The 22080-nt window shown below is 34.3% G+C and overlaps 1 protein-coding gene across 1 annotated transcript in view; it reads right to left on the bottom strand.

Annotated features, from left to right (window-relative positions):
• The window catches only part of VWDE (von Willebrand factor D and EGF domains), an 80547-nt gene that overhangs the window by 14304 nt on the left and 44163 nt on the right, over window positions 1-22080 (bottom strand). The window contains 1 exon segment of the mRNA XM_067745592.1: window positions 19607-19690. Coding sequence (XP_067601693.1) covers window positions 19607-19690 — 84 coding nt within the window.

Genomic DNA, 22080 nt, shown 5'->3' with positions numbered 1-22080 from the left:
TGAAAATGAGAATTACTATTTGCCCTATCTTGACTTTCTAGCTGATTCAAAGGCAAAGTTGTGAAGAAAGTTAAATCTGCCTTCTCCTTACTTTTGAACTCTTTCCACTTCCCGTTTATTAGAATCTCAGAGGTTTGAGGCCTGAGCACAGTGGGTCTCTTCCATTATAATCTACTCAAGAGTAGAAGACTCAGAAGACTTCCTATCCTATGAGGTCACTTAAAATACAGAGTTACTTTCACAATACAAGTAATCTATACAGAATATTTTGTATTTAAGAAAAAGATTTCACAGGAGGACAAATCCATAGAGCCAAGGAACCCACTTTAGTGGAGATTAAATTGTTCTCCAAAGTGATGATAATTTGAGTGTTGAGACATCGTATTAAAAAATAAATCACTCAGTGATTCTTCTGATTATGTGAAAAGTTCCAGTTTTTTTTGTAGCCTTTAAGACTTCTCAAACAGTTTCTGATTTCCCCCTTTAAATAAGGAGAGAGCATTCCACAAGTTCAGAATCATCAGGGTCATAGCCATTACCAAATGGAATCTATTAATTAATAAAGTTGTTTTGTTTTCCTTGTATTAATTTCTTTACAATTACAGTCTCTTAAGAGCAAATGCTACCTGTTTAAAATGTATTGAACTGATATCTTTTCTTTCTTTTACAGATGTAAGTAAAATAAATCACTTTAAAGAAAATTATTGAGTTAATAATAGTATAGGCAGAGGGCTTCCCTGGTGGCACAGTGGTTGGGAGTCCACCTGCCGATGCAGGGGACACGGGTTTGTGCCCCGGTCCGGGAAGATCCCACATGCCGCAGAGCGGCTGGGCCCGTGAGCCATGGCCGCTGAGCCTGCGCGTCCGGAGCCTGTGCTCCGCAACGGGGAGAGGCCACAACAGTGAGAGGCCCGCGTACCGCAAAAAAAAAAATAATAATAATAATAATAGTATAGGCAGAATGAATATATATGGCAAACCTTATCAAGGTGATAATGAATGACTAAGGTTTCAGGAAAATGGACAAGGTCTTCATTTTTGTTCTCTGTTGAATTCTCAAGTCTTTGAACAAAGTGTGGTACATAATCAAAAAATATTTGAGTGACTGAATCTTTAATTGGAATTTAAGACAGAGTAGCAAGTAGGAGTGTCCTTGGAGAGACATTCTCAAGCTATATCATATAGGCCAATCCATATTTTGTCTACCCAAGAAACTGATCCTACTGTTAAGAATGTATTGCTTATCTTCAAAATCTGTCTTATTATATAATTAAAATTTTTTTGAAATATAGCAAATTTGAAATTTGAGCTACTGCTGAGGACTTTTGAATACTTTTGAAGCTTAACAAGTAATGTCTTAACTGACTAGGTATATATAAGAGTAACAAAATATGAATTTCTTTATGTTAAAAAATAATGTCCTTAAATTATTTTATGTCCTTATAAATTATTTTGATCATTTGATTATTTATAAGGTAAATCCCTACATATTTCCATTACAGCTAAACTTTTATTACTAAACCACAAAAATTAGGCTGTTGACTACAAAATTTAATTTTATTTCTTGTGGTCATAAAATGATATGAAAATTAACTGCATGAGAGATGCTTGATTTATCTTTAATTAGGCATAAAAACATCTTTAAACGAGGAAGACAAAAGCCATTATAGGTCATTAAAGAGCAGTGAATTTTCAGGACTTTAAGTAAATTTATCTGTTAAAGAATTTTTTTAAAAAGAAAAAAACAAATGGCAAAAATATAGCCTATATTGTAAATATATATTTTACTGAGGATGCTATCAATGGAAGGATCATTAAAACAGTTCTGTCTTTCCTTTTACTCCCTGTTTGATAGAGCTAACATTTCACCAGTGGTTTGATGAGTTGAACTCTCTCTAGTAAATGATATTAAATATGAGATCTTTCTTGCAGCATTAATGAGAAATTAACTTTTGATTGTGTTAGGCTACTTAGATTTTACTGTGGTTCTTTCCTACAGCATTGCTAAGTCTATTTTGCCTAATATAGTATATGTAATATAATCTAACGTATTATAATAGTCATAGTAAAAGGCTTGGCCCAAAAGAAACCTCATATCCATTAACATTCACTTCCAGTTCTTCCCTCCCCTTGGCCCCTGGCAAGCACTAATCTACTTTCTGGCTCTATGGATTTGCTTTTTCTGGACGTTTCATATAAATAGAATTGTACAATATGTGTCTGTTTGTGAATGACTTATTTCACTGAGAATAGTGTTTTCAAGGTTCATTCATGTTGTACTTCATTCCTCTTAAAGCTGAATAATATTCCATTTTATGCATATATTACATTTTGTCTATCCATTTATTAATTGATGGACATTCGTGTTGTTTCTAGCTTTCGACTGTTATGAATAATGCTGCTGTGAACATCTGTGTACAGTTTTTTGTGAGTATATATTTTCAATTCTTTTGCGTCTTTACTGAAAAGCGGGATAGCTGGGTAATATAACTCTAGGTTTAATTATTGAAAAAATAAAACTCTTTCCAAAGTATCTGCACCATTTTTCATCCCCACCAGCAATGTATGAAAATTCCTATATTTCCACATTATTGCTGACACTTGCTGTTGTCCATCCTCTTGATTACAGACATCTCAGTGGGTGTAAAGTGGTGTCTCCGTGTGGTTTCGATTTGCATTTTCAGAATAACTAATGATATTGATCATCATTTCATGTGCTTCTTGGCTGTTTTTACATCATCTTTGGAAAAGTATCTTTTCCAATCTTATGTCCATGCTTTAATTGGGTCATTTATCTTTTAATTGTTGAGTTGTAAGGGTTCTTTATATATTTTGGATACTAGTCCCCTATCAGATATATGCTATACAAATATTCTCTCCCTACAATTGAATTTTGATTATAGAAAAACCATTTAAAAAAATAGTGTGGGTGGTGAGTCGGGAGAGATGAGGAAGGAAGAAGGAAGAACAATTATGACGTTACTGGGGTAATTCAAGAGAGAAATCATGAGGCAATAGTGCTATCGAAATGGAGAGGAAATAGGAGAAATTTAAAGAGTTATTTTCTATACGATTTGTTAATAACATAAAATAGGTAAAAGAGCTGGGCTTTGCTGTGAGACAGTCTAAGTTGTAATCCTTGCTGCTCCTCTTCCTAGCTGTAAAATCATGGTGCTTATGGTATCTGGGGAACATAAGTGGTACACACAATTTTTATTTAAAAAATAGCCCTTAAATATTATTTTTTCATTCAAATTTGTTCAAATAGTGACGTTTGTGGGACATTTTAGAAGAAAAAAATTCTGGAGGACCTACGAGCAAATTTTAATGAAAGTTATGTTTCCGGGAATTTTGGAAGAAGAATTGTATGTTGCACCTATGTTCCCCTCTGACTAGTTGTATAATCTCGGGCAAGTTAATTAAGTATCTTTGGAAATCAGTTCTCTCATCGGTGAAATTGGATAATATTTCTCCCATACAGAGTTAGAAAAAAGAAAATGTGGTGGTTAATAGCATGATTTTTGAATTCAAACTACCTGCATTCAAGTTATTCCAGCTATGATCTGTGTTAACTTTAGGAAATTATATAACTCACTGTGCTTCAGTATCACCTGGGAAAAATGGAGATAATATTTAACATCAAAATGATGTTATGAAGATTGAACTAATACAAATTAAACTCTTAGTGTGGTGTCTGATAAATATAATTTCCTAATAAATATTAGCTGTTATTGTAAATGTTACATAAAATAATTTAAGTGGCATACTGATTTTAGAGCCTGGATATAAAGGGTAATCAATACATGCTTGGTGCTATCATTATAATAGCCATTATTATTAAATGTCAGAGAAAGAAAAAATTGAGAAGTTGGGGATGAATACAGTTTCTAGTTTGATAAGGATCGTGCTACCATTCATCATTCAAGAAAAGTAGCAAGCCAGACGGAAAATAGACATTAATTGAGGATATTAAGTCAGATAACTTGGTAAAACGTCCAGTAGATAACTGATCATGTTCATTTGAGCACTGGTTAAAGGTAGGACTTGAAGACTGCTTAAGATTTTTCCAGACTGAAAGAGTTTGTCATTCTAGGCTTTAGCTGGAGAGAGGGCTGATGTAATGAGAAAATACAGTATGTATAGATCCTTGGTTCACTTGGAGGAAGTAGAGGATGGGAGGAGAGAAGCACAAAAAAGGAGCTCAAGGTAAATTGAACATAAAAATGATGTGAGAAAGTAGGAAAAAGTATATATTGTTTGTAAAGGAAAAACTTCAGTCATCCATCTTGGATTTATAAGTGAAGGAGTCTGTGTCTAAGGGAGTTAAGTGCAGTAATTATAAGTTATGAATTCAAAAGCAATTATTGGCTTTATAAGTTTTCTAGATTTTTGTTGTAGGGAAGAGAAATATACTTACAGTAATTACATCAGTCAGGGTCCTGGTAAGACACACATGTGGGTTCAACTTGGCCAAGAAGGAGAGTTTAGTAAAATGACTCTTTACGATGGGGAGAGCATGGCTTAGAAAAATCAAGGGGTGATACTCTATGTCTGTGCAACTAACAATCAGAGTGACGTTACTGGACCTAGGTTGAAAGAGGCCGGGGAGGTAACAATGATCAGATCCTGGAGAAGGAAGTTTATAGAAAAGGTGGTGTGTCAGCAGACCACAAACAACCAGAGGTGATGTCACATGAAATATGAAAGAATGAATATCTTTATGTGACTCTCCCTACTCACTCTCATCTCCTGGCTTTGTTTCATTGGCTGAAGACTAAGCCTGTTGGCAAGGGAATCATTGATGCCTCCTGGGTTCAGCACCCTGGGACACAGAACAGGGTGGAAAAAGATGGAGAAGGTATCTGCAGAGACACGCAAAAGGTAGTCAGCATAACAGTGGAAGCAAAACATAAGTGAATATCTAAAAAAAATTACTGCATCACACAGGAGAAAATTAGTTAAAATAAAATATAAAATAATGGTTTAAATGAGGTTTCATCTTAGGCTTAGTTTACTTTATCATACATCTCTGACCTGTCCCACAAAAATAAATTCATGGGAAGGTTTAATCAGAAATATGAAAATTACTTTAGAAAAAAATTAAACTTCTTAATGGCTACATAGTAAGCCAACAGACTTTAAAATGTTGCTGCATAATAACCAACTTGCTGTGATTGTCCAAGCCCTGTGGGGTTCAATATGAGTGCTATGAAGTGGAATGAAAGGATATAGTGAAACAGAGTTCCTCAATTGATTTTAATAACCTTTGAAATTAGAAATAGATGTTCTCTAACAAACAGCTTAAACTTCTCACTCTTCAATTAAAAACTCTTACGCTGTAGCTTTTCAAACAATTTCTGGTATTAAAAGGAAAGTGGATTTGTATATACACCTTTCTCTCATTTTAGTTGTACATTATCCATAACCCATTTTCTAATTTAAAAAATCATATTCCATAATAATAATGATACTGAAAAGTAATAAGGATAACAATTAAATTTCTTTAAATTTCAATTGAATTTAGAAACTTATTTTTTTCTCAGTATCTTAAAATTCTTTATATCAATCTAGCATCACAATTGTGAGTTTTTTCCTTACCAGTGTGATAACTGATTGTGTGTGGCTTATTGTCCATTCACAGTTACCACTGGAGATGTTGAAGCAGAAAGAGACATCCAACAGAACCACCTAAGTTTCAGACACATTGTTCCCTGCCTCTATTACTAGTAGCAACCTTATCTCTTTATGATAATCAGGTCTCATTACTCTTCCCAGTATAGTAACTTTCTCTTTGCCTGCTTGTCATTTGGTACCAAAATGTCCAGGTGGCGACCACAGCTGTAGGTTTAGTAACAAACACTTGCTGTGTCCCTTGATAGAAGCATTCCATCCCATACCCCTTCCCAAACCAGTGCCTCTAATCCAGTGGAACCTAAAGCTGTGGGAGAGTTGAGCAAACATTCCCCAAGTGGTTTAGTAGGAGTGATGATGAGAGAGTCTACCCCTATTCCCATACCTTGGATCCAGCCCTATATATTCTAGCTTTTGAGAAAATATAACCATATAATGGCTTTTGGTTTAAAGTATATACTGAATCTTGAAGAACAGCATCCCAACCCCCAACCTCTCAGAATATGATCCTCAGACTGAAGACTCAGCTGGGCATTTAAGAGGCCATTAAAAATTTTATTAGCTTGGGAGCTTTTGGGTGATAAAGTATATAGTAGGACGAGAGGGGTCCATGGTCATATGCTCTCTGCTGTACCTCCTATGCCATAAAAAGGGTCCTCAGCATCAATTACAGCTCAACCCTGTATCTAACAGTCCTTGAAGAACCTGTTTTCCACTTCCTTCCATGTGCAGCTATATAGATACATATCATGGATCCCTCTGGGGCAGACTGGGAGAATACCTGCTATACCTGCTGTGGTGTTACAGGGTCCTTCCTTAATGGTACCCACCATCCCTTTCAGTTGGGAATCAGAAATGGCTTAGGTCTAGAAACTGAGTAACAGATCAATGATTTTTCCACCATTGCAGCTGACATCAGCCTTCTTGACACATGCTCTTGATATTTTGGGGTTATATAAGTCAAGAAGTGCTATTACTGGCTGCTCCTCAATCTTGCTTCTAGAACTACCATGATACATAAACCCTTCTTCTAATCATCAGCATGTGCATCTCTTTGCCAGAAGAATTTTTCTGGCTTCTCCACTTTGCCCATGCAGATTGGAATGCAAGGGAACTAGTGCCCGCCTCTCATCCCCCCATAACATTCTTCAAACAATGACTAGTGGGAATTTGTAGATAAATACCACTGCCCCCTCAGGTTTTCATTGAATAAGTTTGAACTGTGAGACTACTCTGTGTTAGATCAGTCTCCAGGTGACCACAGTAGTAAATTTTCTTAGTCGACTTTGCTTCTCTTGTCTCATTTTTCCACTATGCTACGTGTGCTACCTGGGCTCACCTTCCAGTACACTACTTGCACTCAAATCCTTGTTTTAGGGTCTAATTGGGGTTGGGGGGGGAGTGAAATTAAATGCCAACAGGGTCCCATTTCTGGTGACAAATAGAATGTGATAGTGCCTAGGATGCTGTAGTATCACTAAGACCTTCACCTGTGGTGAATTGGGATGACATTCAGGTGGAAAGTGATGCATGGGCTTATATAATATTACTAGCACTTGTGAGATATGGGGTATGATATAAAGATTGTGGAGTTTGTTTGTTGGTGTAAACTGCCCTCAAGGTATGGAAAGAAGAAAATAACAGCTTTAGGTCATCCAATTCTTAAATCAGTGCATAGTGGAACAGCTCAAAAGTATTTAAAGAGACCTTCACCTCCTGTAAATCTACTGTATGACATTTCTTTCCATCTTGGCCCTGAAAAAGTTCTAAAAAATACCAGTGGATAACCACACTGAAATGTAAAATTTGTGATGATGATAAGCATAAGCCAAAATAATGTGAAACAAAAGATCACATGTCAATAAATATGGCTAGGATAACACTCTTAACTCTGTTTCACCCATTATGAAGATATAAAATAATCATTTTCTCTCCAAATATAGACTCAGCTTTACACACATGAAAATTTTTGTAGCTTCCCTTTGCAATTGTCCATTCTTGGGTAATTCAGAACCTAGAAACAGCATTTAGTTTTTCTGATTGATAGATGACATTTTGTGTCAAGAAATTTTTGGAATTTAAACAATGTTCCCTCTAAGAAATATTTCCAAGTTACGGTGAGAACACAGTTCTTATAAAGTGACCTGTAATTTGGCCTCAGAGCCTTTGCGACAAAAATCCTACACGCTTGTTAAATTTCAGTATGATGAAAACTAATAAGCCAACAATTTGCACAGGGTAACTGAGAACCCTGCATCTTTTAAAAAACTGTAACAGCATTTGAATGAATAAAAGTTAACATTGGAATCACTTATACTTTTTCTTGTAAAAATTACAGCTAGTTTTTATGTTTCATAATATGTTTTCTAAAAAAGAATGTGATACTCTAAAGATAAGCATCGATTTATCATAATAACTGAGTGTTTACTAAAAAGTGTTAATTTCTCCATCTGTTTAGGTCATCATTGATTTCTTTCATCAGTGTTTTACAGTTTTCTGAGGACAAGTTTTTCACCTCCTTAGGCAGGTTTATTCCTAGGTATCTTATTCTTTTGTTGCAATGGTAAATGGGAGTGTTTCCTTAAATTCTCTTTCTGATTTTTCATTGTTGGTGTATAGGAATGCCAGAGATTTCTGTGCATTAATTTTGGATCCTGCAACTTTACCAAATTCATTGATTAGTTCTAGTAGTTTTCTGGTGGCATCTTTAGGATTTTCTATGTATAGTATAAGGTCATCAGCAAACAGTGACTATTTTACTTCTTCTTTTCTAATTTGTATTCCTTTTATTTATTTTTCTTTTCTGATTACTGTGGCTAGGACTTCCAAAACTATGTTGAATAAGAGTCGTGAGAGTGGACATCCTTGTCTTGTTCCTGATCTTAGTGGAAATGCTTTCAGTTTTTCACCATTGAGTATGATGCTTGCTGTGGGTTTGTCATATATGGCCTTTATTATGTTGAGGTAGGTTCCCTCTATGCCCATTTTCTGGAGAGTTTTTATCATAAATGGGTGTTGAATTTTGTCAAAAGCTGGACTTGAGGACATGGGGTGGGAGGGCGAAGCTGGGGTGAAGTGAGAGTAGCATCGACATATATACACTACCGAATGTAAAAAAGTTTGCTGGTGGGAAGCAGCAGCGTAGCACAGTGAGATCTGCTTGCTGCTTTGCAGTGACCTAGAAGGGTTGGATAGGGAGGATGGGAGGGGGGCTCCAGAGGGAGGGGATATGGGGACTTGTGTATGCATATGGCTGATTTGTTTTGTTGTGCAACAGAAACTAACACAGTATTGTGAAGCAATTATACTCCAATAAAGATCTATTTTTTAAAAAAAGTTAATTTTTAAAATCTTGTATCAATCTATAGTTTAAGTAGAACTAAAATGCTCTGTTGATTCCTTCATGAATCCACCTGACATTTTCTGATCACCTCCTGTACAGCAGCATGATGATTGGTGCTAGGAGCTTATAATAGAGTATGACATCAGGGGCAGTTAAAATATGCACAAGGCTCTAGGAGTGCAGATACTCAAGCTGCCTGAAGGAGCCAGGAAAATACTATTAAGGAAATAAAGCTTGAGCCCAAACTAAAAGTGTTAATAAAAGTTGGTCAGGTTTTTCAGTAATTCAACTGCAAGTAGTTCAGCCTGGGAGGATGGGGGAAAGGGAGATAAACCTGGAGAGGAAAGAGGACACCCTGGCTGTTTGGACAAGATCTGGAGGATGGCATACTGTGTCAGGGTGCCTGGGCTATTGGAGAGTCTTCATTATTCTCTTTTTCTTGTTGGCATACCCTGTACAGTCCTTCCTGCTATGTCAGGAGTCTGGGCATTAGCCTTCCATCAGTTTCTAGGGCTTACTTGAAGATGTTTCCTTTCTCCTACATTTGGATATTGAGACATAGGTGAAATGGCTTCTGCAAATTCTTGACTTTGATAATAATGACGTTCCTATAATAACTGGCCTGAGAAATTCTCTCCTAACACTCTGTTTTTCAAGCTACTTGTTAATAAAACCTAACTTCTCTTCTACCCATGCCATGATTTTGCCAACATTTTTTTTCCCTCAAATGAAAATAGGTGAGAAATACACCATGTGTGATAGACAAATTGTTCCTTTTGGTTTTATTCTCTTTTGAGTTTTTAAATAAATATATGCATTAACTCCATTGTTTTGATTTACCTTAGAATTATTATGTAATGAGCATTTTAATCAAAGTTGCTTTTAAAAATGATGTTGAAAGATTAGGTTTTATCTCTTCCCTTCCATGCATAATTATAAATGTGTACTCTTCATTTCCTCAGCTCACTGTGATATTTAATTTATATTTATATACAGTTTTCTATATTTACAAATTAAATGTAATTCCAAAGAAACTTATCCATCTGTAATAATAATCAGTGGTAACAAAAAGTGAAAATAAAGCTATTGATATATTTCAAAACTGAGTGATAGATTATGACTTTTACACGAAGATGCTGCTTTGAAATGTAAAACTTAGCTGATTGGCAAAACGTGAGAAAACTTTAAAAACAAATTAAAAAAAATAAAAAAAGTCAGTAAAAGCGCTTTTCAAATTAGAAAGCAAAATGCAGATTAAAACAAAAAAAGTCTTAAGTTTCTGAAAAATTTACTAGGACTTTGAAACCTAACTCATCAGATGGGACTTAAAAATACAGAACTTTGTATTAGAAGTAGAATTTTTTTTTCCTGTAAATGGAAGGAACATCTGGGCAGACTCAGACGAAAACAGAATGCCACAATCAGCTTATAATACAAGCCAATTCAAATGGAAAGAGACGATTCTCAAAAAAGAAAACCCATTTTGAGAATAAAGGAACATACTCAAAACCTACAATTTATTCTTAATGATGCTTCATTTTTCATTTGCTTTATAGCAGCCTTCCACCCAAGGGGCAAAGATTGACAGACTACTCCTTAGTCCCTTAATTTTAGCTGCCCCCTTAACTATGACTCTGGGGCTGGAATGCAGAAACAGGACAATAAAGCAAAGGAACAAAGAACCTTTAAAACTATAAGGCAGAGGGGAGAAGGAAAGTATGCTGAAAAATTCCCATCACATGCATCCTTAATAATTGATAACTATCTAGTTTGCTGAGTCCACTTATACATTTTTCAAGACAGATACATTTGTTCATTGTTTTCCCTGTCTAACTTTCAGCAACACAGAGTGCTGTTTCACATTTCCTCTTTGATGTTTTACTCTATCAAGTTATATAAAATTAGAATAAATTGGGTTTGGTTTTAGAAATATTCATACTTGCCATGTCTTCAGCACTTTCAAGACATACAATGTACATCTTTGTTGGTTTGAAGGAAACCTTCATTTAAATGTCATCTTTTAAAAAGAAATACACTGATGCTTTCCTCAAATTTAGGGTTTCTCTTTAGATAAATCTAACACTTCTGAGACAAGCTTAATTTGCCAACTCCAAAGCATGAACACCAGTGCTTTTTAGCCTCTTGAATTGTGAGAAACCAGATCGCATTAGATTTTTTTTTCTGATTTACATGTTTTATACTTTAGTAGTTGAACTATGTTTTATATGCGCTGAAATATGATAGTTAATTTCCTTTACACAGGCAATAAAATATCCTTGACCTAATAACTAAGATGCATGCATATCAAGGCAAACAGTTGTCATCCTAGTGTTCATTACTATTTTATTTCTGTCATTATAGCATGGTTAAAAGCATAGTTAGGTCAGGTGGAAACCTCAAGAGTGAGCTCTGGATGGTTTTTGGTCTTGGGAAGCTTAAGAATGGTTAGCAGTGCTTTGGAGTGGCCAAACTGACCTAGGTATTTAACATCTCAAGAACCTTGGCAAGACTATGTCATAGTACAGGTTAGGATTAGTAAAATGATCATTGGACGGAACTGAAGAGTTGATTAAGATTTCCTGCTACTAACTCAAAATAGGGGTGTTGAGGATGAGGAAAGATGCTCTGGAAATGATATACACATGCTTCAATTCCATTGAACTTTGCAGGGAAACTAAAAATGAGCCTGGACTATGGCAGTGCCCATTCTCAGGCTTATTAAATTTAGGTGGTCAGGGAATATTGGTAAAATATAGTTGGGGGTGAAGAAGGTTTGTCTAATGCAGTAGTTTTTGTGTACAGTATGTAATTAGTTTCCTTAACTTTAAAAATTCTGTTCTTCCTTCTTAAATTTAGAAGTTAACTCACAATCTTTCTACCTTATGCATGTCATTAATATTGTAGTAATTGCATGTAAATAAGTAATAAGATATATAGAAAAGTAGCAAAGCATTTTTATGATTATCATCCTTTATGTCAGAAGAAAAAAAAATGTTAGCTCATAAATTCACTTTTCGGCAGTCTTTATTTTTTCCTTTTCTGAAAGCTTTAGATCACATTATGCCAAATCTCTAAACTTCTTTTTTCTTTCTTGTAATCAGATTCTCCATCTTCTTTCAACAATTCCCATTCTGTTAGCAGATGTGCTACATCTAAAGAGAATTGCTCTGCCTCTCTTATTTACAGTGGAAAAGGATTTGCTTATTTATCTTTAACATTCTAGAAGCAATTTCACATAAAACACTCAGTGATGATGGGCATGGCAATATTTAGGTGATGCAAAAATGATTTGTTTTTCCTGGTTCATTTGGGAATGGTCATGATTCTGAAGAATGCGATTCAGGCTTTCAGAAAAAAACACCCTTTGTGTTTTTGTGTCTTTCATATATCAAGAATAAATGCCACCTTCACAACGAAGTAAAATGTTAACTCTCTTAAAATGCAGGTGTTATGATAACACAGGGAGACAAGGGGGGACTAAATACCCTGACATCTCCCTCCTCTTGAACTTAGATCTGCTGGTGATGACTCCCCTTGTCCTGGCTCCATCAGAAACTATAGGGCAGGGAGCCTAGGTGGGACACTGTAAAGATCAAATGTAGGGCACAAAGTCAGGCAGAGATGGATTAAATAGCAGATTAGACAAAACTTAAAAGATAATTAGTGATTTAGAGGTAGGTCTGAGGAAATTACTGAGTAGCATAGAGAAACAAGGATTTGGAAAATAGGAAAGATTAGTTAACTGACATGAAGATTGGAATGGAAGTGTTTTCTATTCCTAATGGGTGTCCTAGAGGAAAGAATACAAATAATGGGGGGGTGGAAATATTAAAGGAGAAGATAATAAAAGGAATCATTATTCAATAACAATAGAAAACACATACATAGTATCTACTATGTGCAGGTTATTGTTCACAGCACTTGACTTTCATTAAGTTAATCCTTGTAACAACCTTATGAGTAGGTATAGGATGAATCCATAGCTACAAGAAACACAATAATTATTGAACAGTATAAATTAAAAATAAACTGTCAATCAGATACCTTGTAGTCAAACTACAGAACAAGTAAAAAGAGAATTGCTCTCTGGAAAAGAACCAGAATAAAAGAGTAATAACAATTAGGTTGGTAACAAAAATTTTAAGAACAGTGAAATAATAGCTTAAACGTATAGAAAGAAAATAACTATAAAGCTAGAATTAAGTATCCAGCAAAACTGTTTTCATGTATGAGGGAATCATAATAATACTTTAAGATAAAAACAGAATATTTACCATCAATAGAAATTCACTATAGGAACTTCAGAATGAACATACTTTAGGAGGAAAAAATTGATTCCAAAAACAATGTTAAGCAGCAAGAAAGAATGGAAAGCAAATTGGTAAACATTTAACTAAATTTAATCAAACGTTTTCTTTATAAAGTAATAGTAATAATTTCTAAATTAGAGTATAAAAGAAGGTAAAATTAAACAATAGCATGTAGCTTGGAAGGAGGTTGACAGGAATCAAACTGTTGAAAAAGTTATATTTTTTGAAATAAGAGTGAAGAGTGACATATTCTGTTCATCAGTTGAGAATCTCGAAGACAATAATCATAAAGATTAAAATATAATATATAATATTCTCAAGCCAGTTAAAGAGAAAAGACCTACCAAGAACCAAACAAATATAGCATTTCAATCAATCCAAGAGAAAGCATGAATGGAGAAAAAAATAGCAAAAGTAGAACTAGCAAAACCCAAACTGCTAGAAATAAGTCAAAATATTTATAATTCACGATACACTTAATTCTTTCCAGTTGGAAGGCAGAATGACTGGTTGTATTTAAAAAAAAAAAAAAATCAGCCTTACATTGAATTCCAGAAGCACACATAAAACCTAAGGAGACAGAAACACTGAAGGTTACAGTAGAAAAAGATTAGTCAGGAAAATATATTTTTTTCAGGAAAAATTGTTAAAAAGATGGGGTAGTTTTCAAAATAATTTTTAAGTAGAATTCAGTAACTGTTAACCAAAAAGCATTATTAGGGATAAAGAAGTCAGAACATATGGTGATTTACCAATAGCTGTATATCAACTACTGTTGTATGCATGTAAGTATTAACTTGTTTAAACCTCATTTAAATCCAACAGGTAGGCAGTATTTATATTTCCATTTTCTAGGTGAAGAAATGGAGGGATGGAGGTTAAATAATTTGCTTAAAATCAGACAGATAATAAGGAATAAGATTAGGATTGAAATCCAGAAGGCAATTTGTCTCCAGAGTCTATCCACCTAATAAAAGGCTTAGTATACTAGAAACTTTTAATGGCCTCAAGTATATAAAGGGAAATTTGATAAAACTACAGGGAGAACTAGACAAATAAAAAAAATGATAAAAAGATTTCAATAGCTTTCTAAATTATTAGAAGATTAAGCAGGTGAAAAATTCGCAAGATGAAGAATTGAACAACACAATTTAAAGTTTGATTTAACAGAAATTAATACACTCTGTGCTCTTTATCAAAACTTTTTAAAGGCAAGGATAATACATTTGTTATATGCTTCTGACTAACAAATTATTCTAAAACATAGTGGCTCAAAAAAACATGATTTTATATCACATTTCCTGCAGGTCAGGAATTCAGGTATGGTTTAACTGAGCGCTCTGGCTCATGGTGTCTTTTGAGGTTTCAGTCAGGATGATGGTCTCATCTCAAGGCTTGACTTGGGGACGATCCACTCCAAAATCACTCATAGTTTTTATCCAGATTCAGTTCCTCCTGGGTTGTTGGACTAAGGACCTCAGTTCTTCCTGGCTGTTGGCTGGCGGCCTCCCTCAGTTCTTTGCTGTATAAGCCTTCTCATGGGTAAACTGATAGGAAGGTAACTGGCCTTCCTCAAAGACTAAGAGAGGCAGAATGAGAAGGAGAGTGGGAGGAAAGAGAGAAGGGGGAGTAGGGAGAGAAGCTAGTTACTTTATAACCTAATTTTAGAAGAGACAGCCATTCCTTCTGTCATACTCTATTTGTTAGAAGTGAATCACTAAGTTCAGCCCACCCTCAAAAGAAGGGGATTTCATAAGGGTGTGAATATCAGGATGTGGTGGTTATTGGGGACCATCTTAGAGGTTGTCTAGCGCAGGTTATAAACACAAAATACAGGACATAGTTTGGAGTGGGGAGAAGCAGGATTATAAGAGGAGCATAGAAACTGGTACAACTGTGTTGGCATTGGCATATTTCTGAATTGAATGATTGAATTGTATGTGTCCATTTTGGTACGCTTTATAACTTTAGAGATATAGTGCCATTTTCTTTTGTATGTATCAAATATCACATATTTTTTTCAAAAAGAAAGATAGTGGTCATTTTCTGAAACAAAACAAATCTGTACCTAGTCAAGACTGACACTTGATAAGTTTAGATTCTACTGAAAATTAACCGTTGCATTTTATCTGATTTATGAGTCTTTGGGGAAGTTTGCTTCATTCCTCCATACCTCAGATTATATATATACATTGGATAGTGTATTTTAATTCTATCTTTAAAGTAAAATGTTCATTAATTCATTTTAAACTATAGTTAATTCACATAAGCCTCCAAAATTTTCACATAAAAGGCACTCTACAAACTTATAAATAGAAAAAATATTTTGTGGTTTTTTGCTCCCATGAATTTAGGCAAATGTGAGCTTTTTGCTTGAATTATTCAGGTGGTAAACTCAAGTCTTTGCTGTAAATGTGACCTCTAAATGTTAGAACTAATGCAAACAGAAGAACTTGGTTCCATCATTTTTACATGTAGCATATTTCTTTCCTGCCCACCCCCTTGCCTCGTATTATCAGAAATAGAGTTTGATCACATGAATCAAGCTAATAACATTAGCTTATGACTGATTACCTGTCCAGTTTGGCCTCAGATGAAAATTCTGAGCAATTAGTTTTAATCTTATGATAACTCTCATGGGACTGTAAACCATTCTCCTTAATTTAAATACAACAGTTTCCAACTTAAATACATATGCAATAATCAGGAAAATCTTTTACTGTGAAAAGAGTATAAGTACCGCAACTAAAATTTTCTACAAATAACATATTAAATTTTTAATTAATTTTTATTGCTCCTTTTCAGTTAAGATAAACTATGCAGTGGTTCTTTGATTTTCAATTCATGTATATTATTCTGAATGACTCTTGGTATTTCAAGAGAGCTGCATTGTTTGAGGCTAATCGAAGATTCTGCAAAAGTATACATTACAAAAATAATTGAAGATCACTATAAAAATTTTAAGCAATACAAATATATATAAGAAGTAATAATTAAAATCTACATATATCACCCCTCAGCTCTTGATCATACTTCCCTAAGGTAACCAATTTTAAAAATTTGATATCTGTCTTTATAGAAATTTTCTATAATTAAAAACATATGTGCATGAAAACACATATACATTTTAAAATGAGAGTGTAGTATAATTATTGTCTAAAAATTTGCCTTTTCATATTTTTCATTTAATATAACATAGCCATCTTTAAAAGATATAAGATAAAGTTCTGCATGACTTACTCTTTTATATGGTCTATAGAAATTTCATAGCTGGATGTATAATAACAACTCTTTTCCTATTGATGCTCACTTAAAATATTTATTTTTTAGTATTAGAAACTGGCGCAATAAACATTTTTGGCAGTGGAATTATTATTCTACTAATTAAAATAAATTATTAAAAGAGTAATATATCAGAGGTTATTATTTAAAATTTTTATGTGTTCTCTTAATTGTATCTTTCAAGATTTCCACTGACAGTTCCCCTTTCACACTACTGCTCTTTTTTAAAAAAAAAATTATTTATTTCTTTATTTTTGGCTGTGTTGGGTCTTTGTTGCAGTGTGCGGGCTTTCTCTAGTTGCAGCGAGCGGGGGCTACTCTTTGTTGCCGTGCACGGGCTTCTTGTTGTGGTGGCTTCTTTTGTTGTGGAACATGGGCTCTAGGTGCACAGGCTTCGGTAGTTGTGGCATGCAGCCTCAGTAGTTGTGGCATGCAGGCTCAGTAGTTGTGGCTCGTGGGCTTTAGAGCGTAGGCTCAGTAGTTGTGGTGCACAGGCTTAGTTGCTCCGTGGCATGTGGGATCTTCCCGGACCAGGGCTTGAACCTGTGTCCCCTGCATTGGCAAGTGGATTCTTAAACACTGTACCACCAGGGAAGTCCCTCATAGCACTGCTTTTAATAGTGGATGTGATAATTCTTTAAATTTGGGTCTCAATGAAAGGTTACAAATCTTGACTTTAATTTTCAGTTAATTCAATTATAATTACATGTTAGCTAAAGTGTTCATAATAGTATGCCAAGTTCAACTGAAATGAACAGCTTAAAAATAACAAAGTTCATCTTAAATATTTTATCTCTTTTAGCATAAAAACTATAATATGGTAGTGTGAATATGTTTTCTCTGACAGTTTTGTAAATTATGATAAAGAATTTGTGTTTTGAAAAATAATGAGTAGCATCTTAATTAATTGCAATGTGGCTTTTGCAAAGAGCTTGAGGCCTAATTAGTTAAAATCTCACATATGTATTTTCAGCAGGAGAATTCTATCAGAAGCTACAAACTGTTTATCCATCTTGGTTTCAACCATGCTTGTCAGTTTCATTTTCCCTGTGGGATGCGGAATGAAACAACTCTCTTTCTAGCAAGTTGTCTCAATAGGTTAGTTAGTGCTTAGTAATACAGATTGGCAGAGCCTGTAATCAGCCTGCCTATATGGGTTAATGAAGGATTTTTGTGTTTTAGTGGAAACTCAGTAGGTATTCATTTGGAAGACTATCATGATGTTCAAAACAATTAGAAATAGGATTCTCTCTTAATTCTTCGGTTTAACAGTGACTGGAAGGTAAGGTCACCTAAGCAGAGCTGACAGGTAGTGCTTTGGGGATCTTTGTTCTCTCAGGAGAAAAACACATTAGTGTATTTCTTGGCAGCCTCCTCCTTTTTAATGTGAATCTAAGACTGGAAGCATTTTAGAATATATTATGCTTCAGGACTTTGTCATTACCTGTAAACTGCCTTCTGTCTGCTCTAACCCTTTGCCCTTCTTGATTCAACCATATGGCTCTAGAAGAATCCCACTTCTGCTTTTCAGAGCCCAGCACACAGCTGTATGCCAACCCTCAAAATGAGCAGTTCAGGTTTTATGTTCTGGTAAGGTCAGTTTCCATTTCCTACAGCTGTTTCTTCTTTTATGGGGAGAAAAAGAAAACTAAAATATTTTTCAAAATATTTTTGTCACTCATGTGAGACATGATGCATTTTCTCTGAGAAGGTGCCCACATTTTTCACCAAGCTCTGCTGCTGCCTTGTGATTTTTTCTTGGGTTGAACCATTCTACTCTTCTTTGTAGGCTGCTGTGTAGGAAATGAAGTGGTCACACTCTACACAGCATCTCTGATGCTTTGTTTATTTCACTTTGTAACACCGCAGGCAGGGTATGTTGATGGCATTACACTGAAAATGTCTTGAATCTTTGCTGTGGGGAGATAGGTTTCAGGTCAACTCCAAAGAAAGAATTGACTATTGTCACAAGAAAGGATTTGAAAGGAAAAAAAAAAAAGTCCTGTTTATTTCCTGGTCCTCAGAAATTGCAAATCATCAGTGAGAATGCACCAGCAGAGGACACTGATGTGGCCATGAAGAGGTCAGAGTAGGGGGATGAGGCATCCTGCAGCTGCCTGCTCAATAAAGTAACATAGGAGGCATCATCAAGATCTTGCCTAGAAATGAATGACAGGTCTTGGTGGCTAAAAACACAACTTGGAGCCATGGAAAAGCAATCCTAAGAATTTCCTTTGATTCATGATCAGAGCCCTCAACCAAGAGAGGAGCATCCCAGCTCAGGCAGCACTGAACCAAAGCAGTAAAGGAAATGCAAATGAAGATCCTGAGATCTTAGAATGAGAATCTAAATTAGACCATAGCAGTATCTCTTGGCCACACTAGCAAGGACAATTCCTTGGTGAGCAAGATTTAAGTTTGATATCAGAATCTATGTATGTTTGGTCTATTTATATTTCTGTCTATCTGAGGGAATTGGGAAATAAAGTGGAATTATTCTCACTATAATGATTGTGTTCAGTAATCCTTAATACTTTTCTCAAGTTCCTAGTGTCTCAAGTCAATGACTTTCCAGGTATTGTCATATGTAAGACATATAACTGGGGGGACCCTACTTACATCAGATAAAATTATGGTTCCAAGAAGGAGAATATCCATTATCCTTCACTTATGATTATTTGTCAGTAACAGGAAAAAAAGAGGTATAATTTTGAAATATCTGAAAGTACTGGCTATTTTAATTGCTAGAATTTTCCAAGTTTAATGTTTGTATGAAAAACAAAAGGTTTTCTGCTTACCTTAATACTTCTCACAGCAATTTAAATCTCATAGAGATTAAGTCACCAAATCTTCAAATGCAACTCATCCCTTACTAGCACAATGGGAATTGTTAACTGCAGTCAGCCAAGTGGCTGTAATTATTGATTAATCACTAGATGTAAGGAAGACTTCTAGGCTCACAAGAAAGACTGTTGTGTTAGTGAAGCAGTTTATTTTTGAAAAATGTCGTTTGCATTAAATATTTAATGTGCTTTCTTACTAAATGGTCGTTTTGCACTTCTTGCGTGTTACCCGGGAACTGAGGATCTAGCACCATCTGCAGGCAAAACTCTGCTAATTTCATCTGGCAATAGAAACAATTTTTAAAAACTTTACAGCTGAGTTTGAAATTGTTTTCACAATGATGGACAAGACTGTCCTTACAAAAAAAATATAAATTTAAATGTCATCTAGTTTGTCTGCCCTTTCTTTTATTCTCACGGAACATCCATAGTTGCTATTTAAGGAGTAAATAGGAGGTGTTATCAGCTTAACCCTGGCAAACCGCTTAGAATCAGCTTGGCACACATGGAGCTCACAAATTTTAGTCATTATATGCCTGCCACTTTTAGCCTTTTTAGGCTGGTTCTGAATAACTGTTTGCCAGAGTTGATTTAAAATTTGCACTCACTTATTTTATCTTGCTTTTAATGTACATATTGTTTAATCAGTGCTTTTTAAAAGTAAATTCCAAGAAACACCAATATACAGTAATCATTGGGGAAGTAAAATAAAAAAAAATAATAAAATAGGGGAAGTCTACCTGTCATCTTTTCCTCAGCTGGTTCCACATATTCATTTTTAGTAACAAAAAACATACATATAATAAAACCCATGCACTGGGCATTTATTAGATGACAGTCATTGTGAAAAATTATTTATAATTATCTCATTTTAAATTTAAAATTACCCAGTAATACTCTGAAGTACATATTATTTATTCCTATCTTACAAATGAAGGAATTAAATATAGAGGGAGGTAAATCTCTCTCTGCAAGTCCCTATAACTGGGAAGAGGTGGAGTGAAGATTTGGGGTTGAATTAAAACCTAGGTCTTCCCAACACTAGAGGGCCAAAGAAAGAATAAGAATATTTGATAACTCAGACGTTTCATTTAAATGTTAACATGAATAAACACAGAATAGTCAAGCATATTAAACAAAGTTTAAGACCTGAATTCTTTTATGGAAAATGACTTATAAGGTAAACATTGAAAATTACACATTTTAAAGTACTTTTGCTTAAAATCTTGAACACTCATTATCTTCAAAATATTTTCCAAATAGATTTTGGTTAAAAAAATGTTCAAGTTAATAGATGTGAAAATATAACCAAGAAGTAAGAAAAAATTAAATTTCTTCATAAATTTATCAAATTACTTGTTTTTCAAAACTCACATTATATTTCTAAAACACTACTTCCATTTGCACGAGTCATTAGCTTTCATAAGGAGTGCTTTTATATAAAATCTGTAAACTGTAAACCATAACATTTCTTCATTATTAGCATATTCAGGTCCATTAAATCTATTATAAATGCATAGTCTACTGATTAATATTTTAATTGTAGCTTGGGATTCTTGGTGTGGATCTAGGAAATATTTATGAAGATTTTAAAGTATTGGTTTAGACATTTCAGAATAAATCCTTCAGCTGTTATAACATTTTAACCATAAAAAGTGTACACTGAAGATCAACTTAGTAAAGCTACTAATAAAATTGCAATGTTGTATACTCAGCAAAGGAGGCAGAAACAGTTTAAAAATTATAGCTATTTCCTAGTGGGAAGCAGCCGCATGGCACAGGGATATGGGCTCGGTGCTTTGTGACAGCCTGGAGGGGTGGGATAGGGAGGGTGGGAGGGAGGGAGACGCAAGAGGGAAGAGATATGGGAACATACGTATAAGTATAACTGATTCACTTTGTTATAAAGCAGAAACTAACACACCATTATAAAGCAATTGTACCCCCAATAAAGATGTTAAAAAAAAAAATTATAGCTATTTCATTTAACTATTTTTGTAGGAATTTCAATTCTAATTATTAACTTAAAAAAAATTCACTTTTATCTAGAGTACTTTTTTCTTTCTAGTATTCATATTTTCACAGCAGCTTAAAAATTCAAGGACACACTAATTGTCAAAAGTTTATTTTGCATTTATATTTCTGTAATTTTGGTAATAAAATAAAACATAGTAAAACATGTTATATTCTCTTAAATGATTCTTTAAACTACCTTTCAGCAAATATGAAATGATAAAATCTCTTTAATTGTGACATTGAATGCTATTACTTAAAAAGATTCTTATCAAAGTTAGCAATAATTTTATTCTAATAATGTCTTACTTTATCTTATAATTTTAGACATGGCTTAGAAATGCTTAGTCTTTCCACTTAAAAGAACAAAATGAGTTTTGTAAACTTACATGATTTAAAATAGGCATGTTCAAATTAAAATGTTTTTTGAAAAAGATAATGAAAAGTTTGAGGTCAAATATAAGATAGTAGAGAAAAGGAAGTTTTATAACTCTAGTTAACGTGTAATTATTTTCATCTCTGAGACAGATCTTTCAATTATTTGTATATTCCCTGTTGACATTCCCACTTCCTCAACAATCATGTCATTTAAATGTTCTTTTATTAAGCATCCAATTCTCTTTTGATATTTATAGAAGGATTTGATTTTGTGATAGTT

Source organism: Pseudorca crassidens, chromosome 8 (assembly GCF_039906515.1).
Source record: "Pseudorca crassidens isolate mPseCra1 chromosome 8, mPseCra1.hap1, whole genome shotgun sequence".
NCBI classification, from domain to species: domain Eukaryota; kingdom Metazoa; phylum Chordata; class Mammalia; order Artiodactyla; family Delphinidae; genus Pseudorca; species Pseudorca crassidens.
This window is presented reverse-complemented; position numbering and strand designations above follow the sequence as displayed.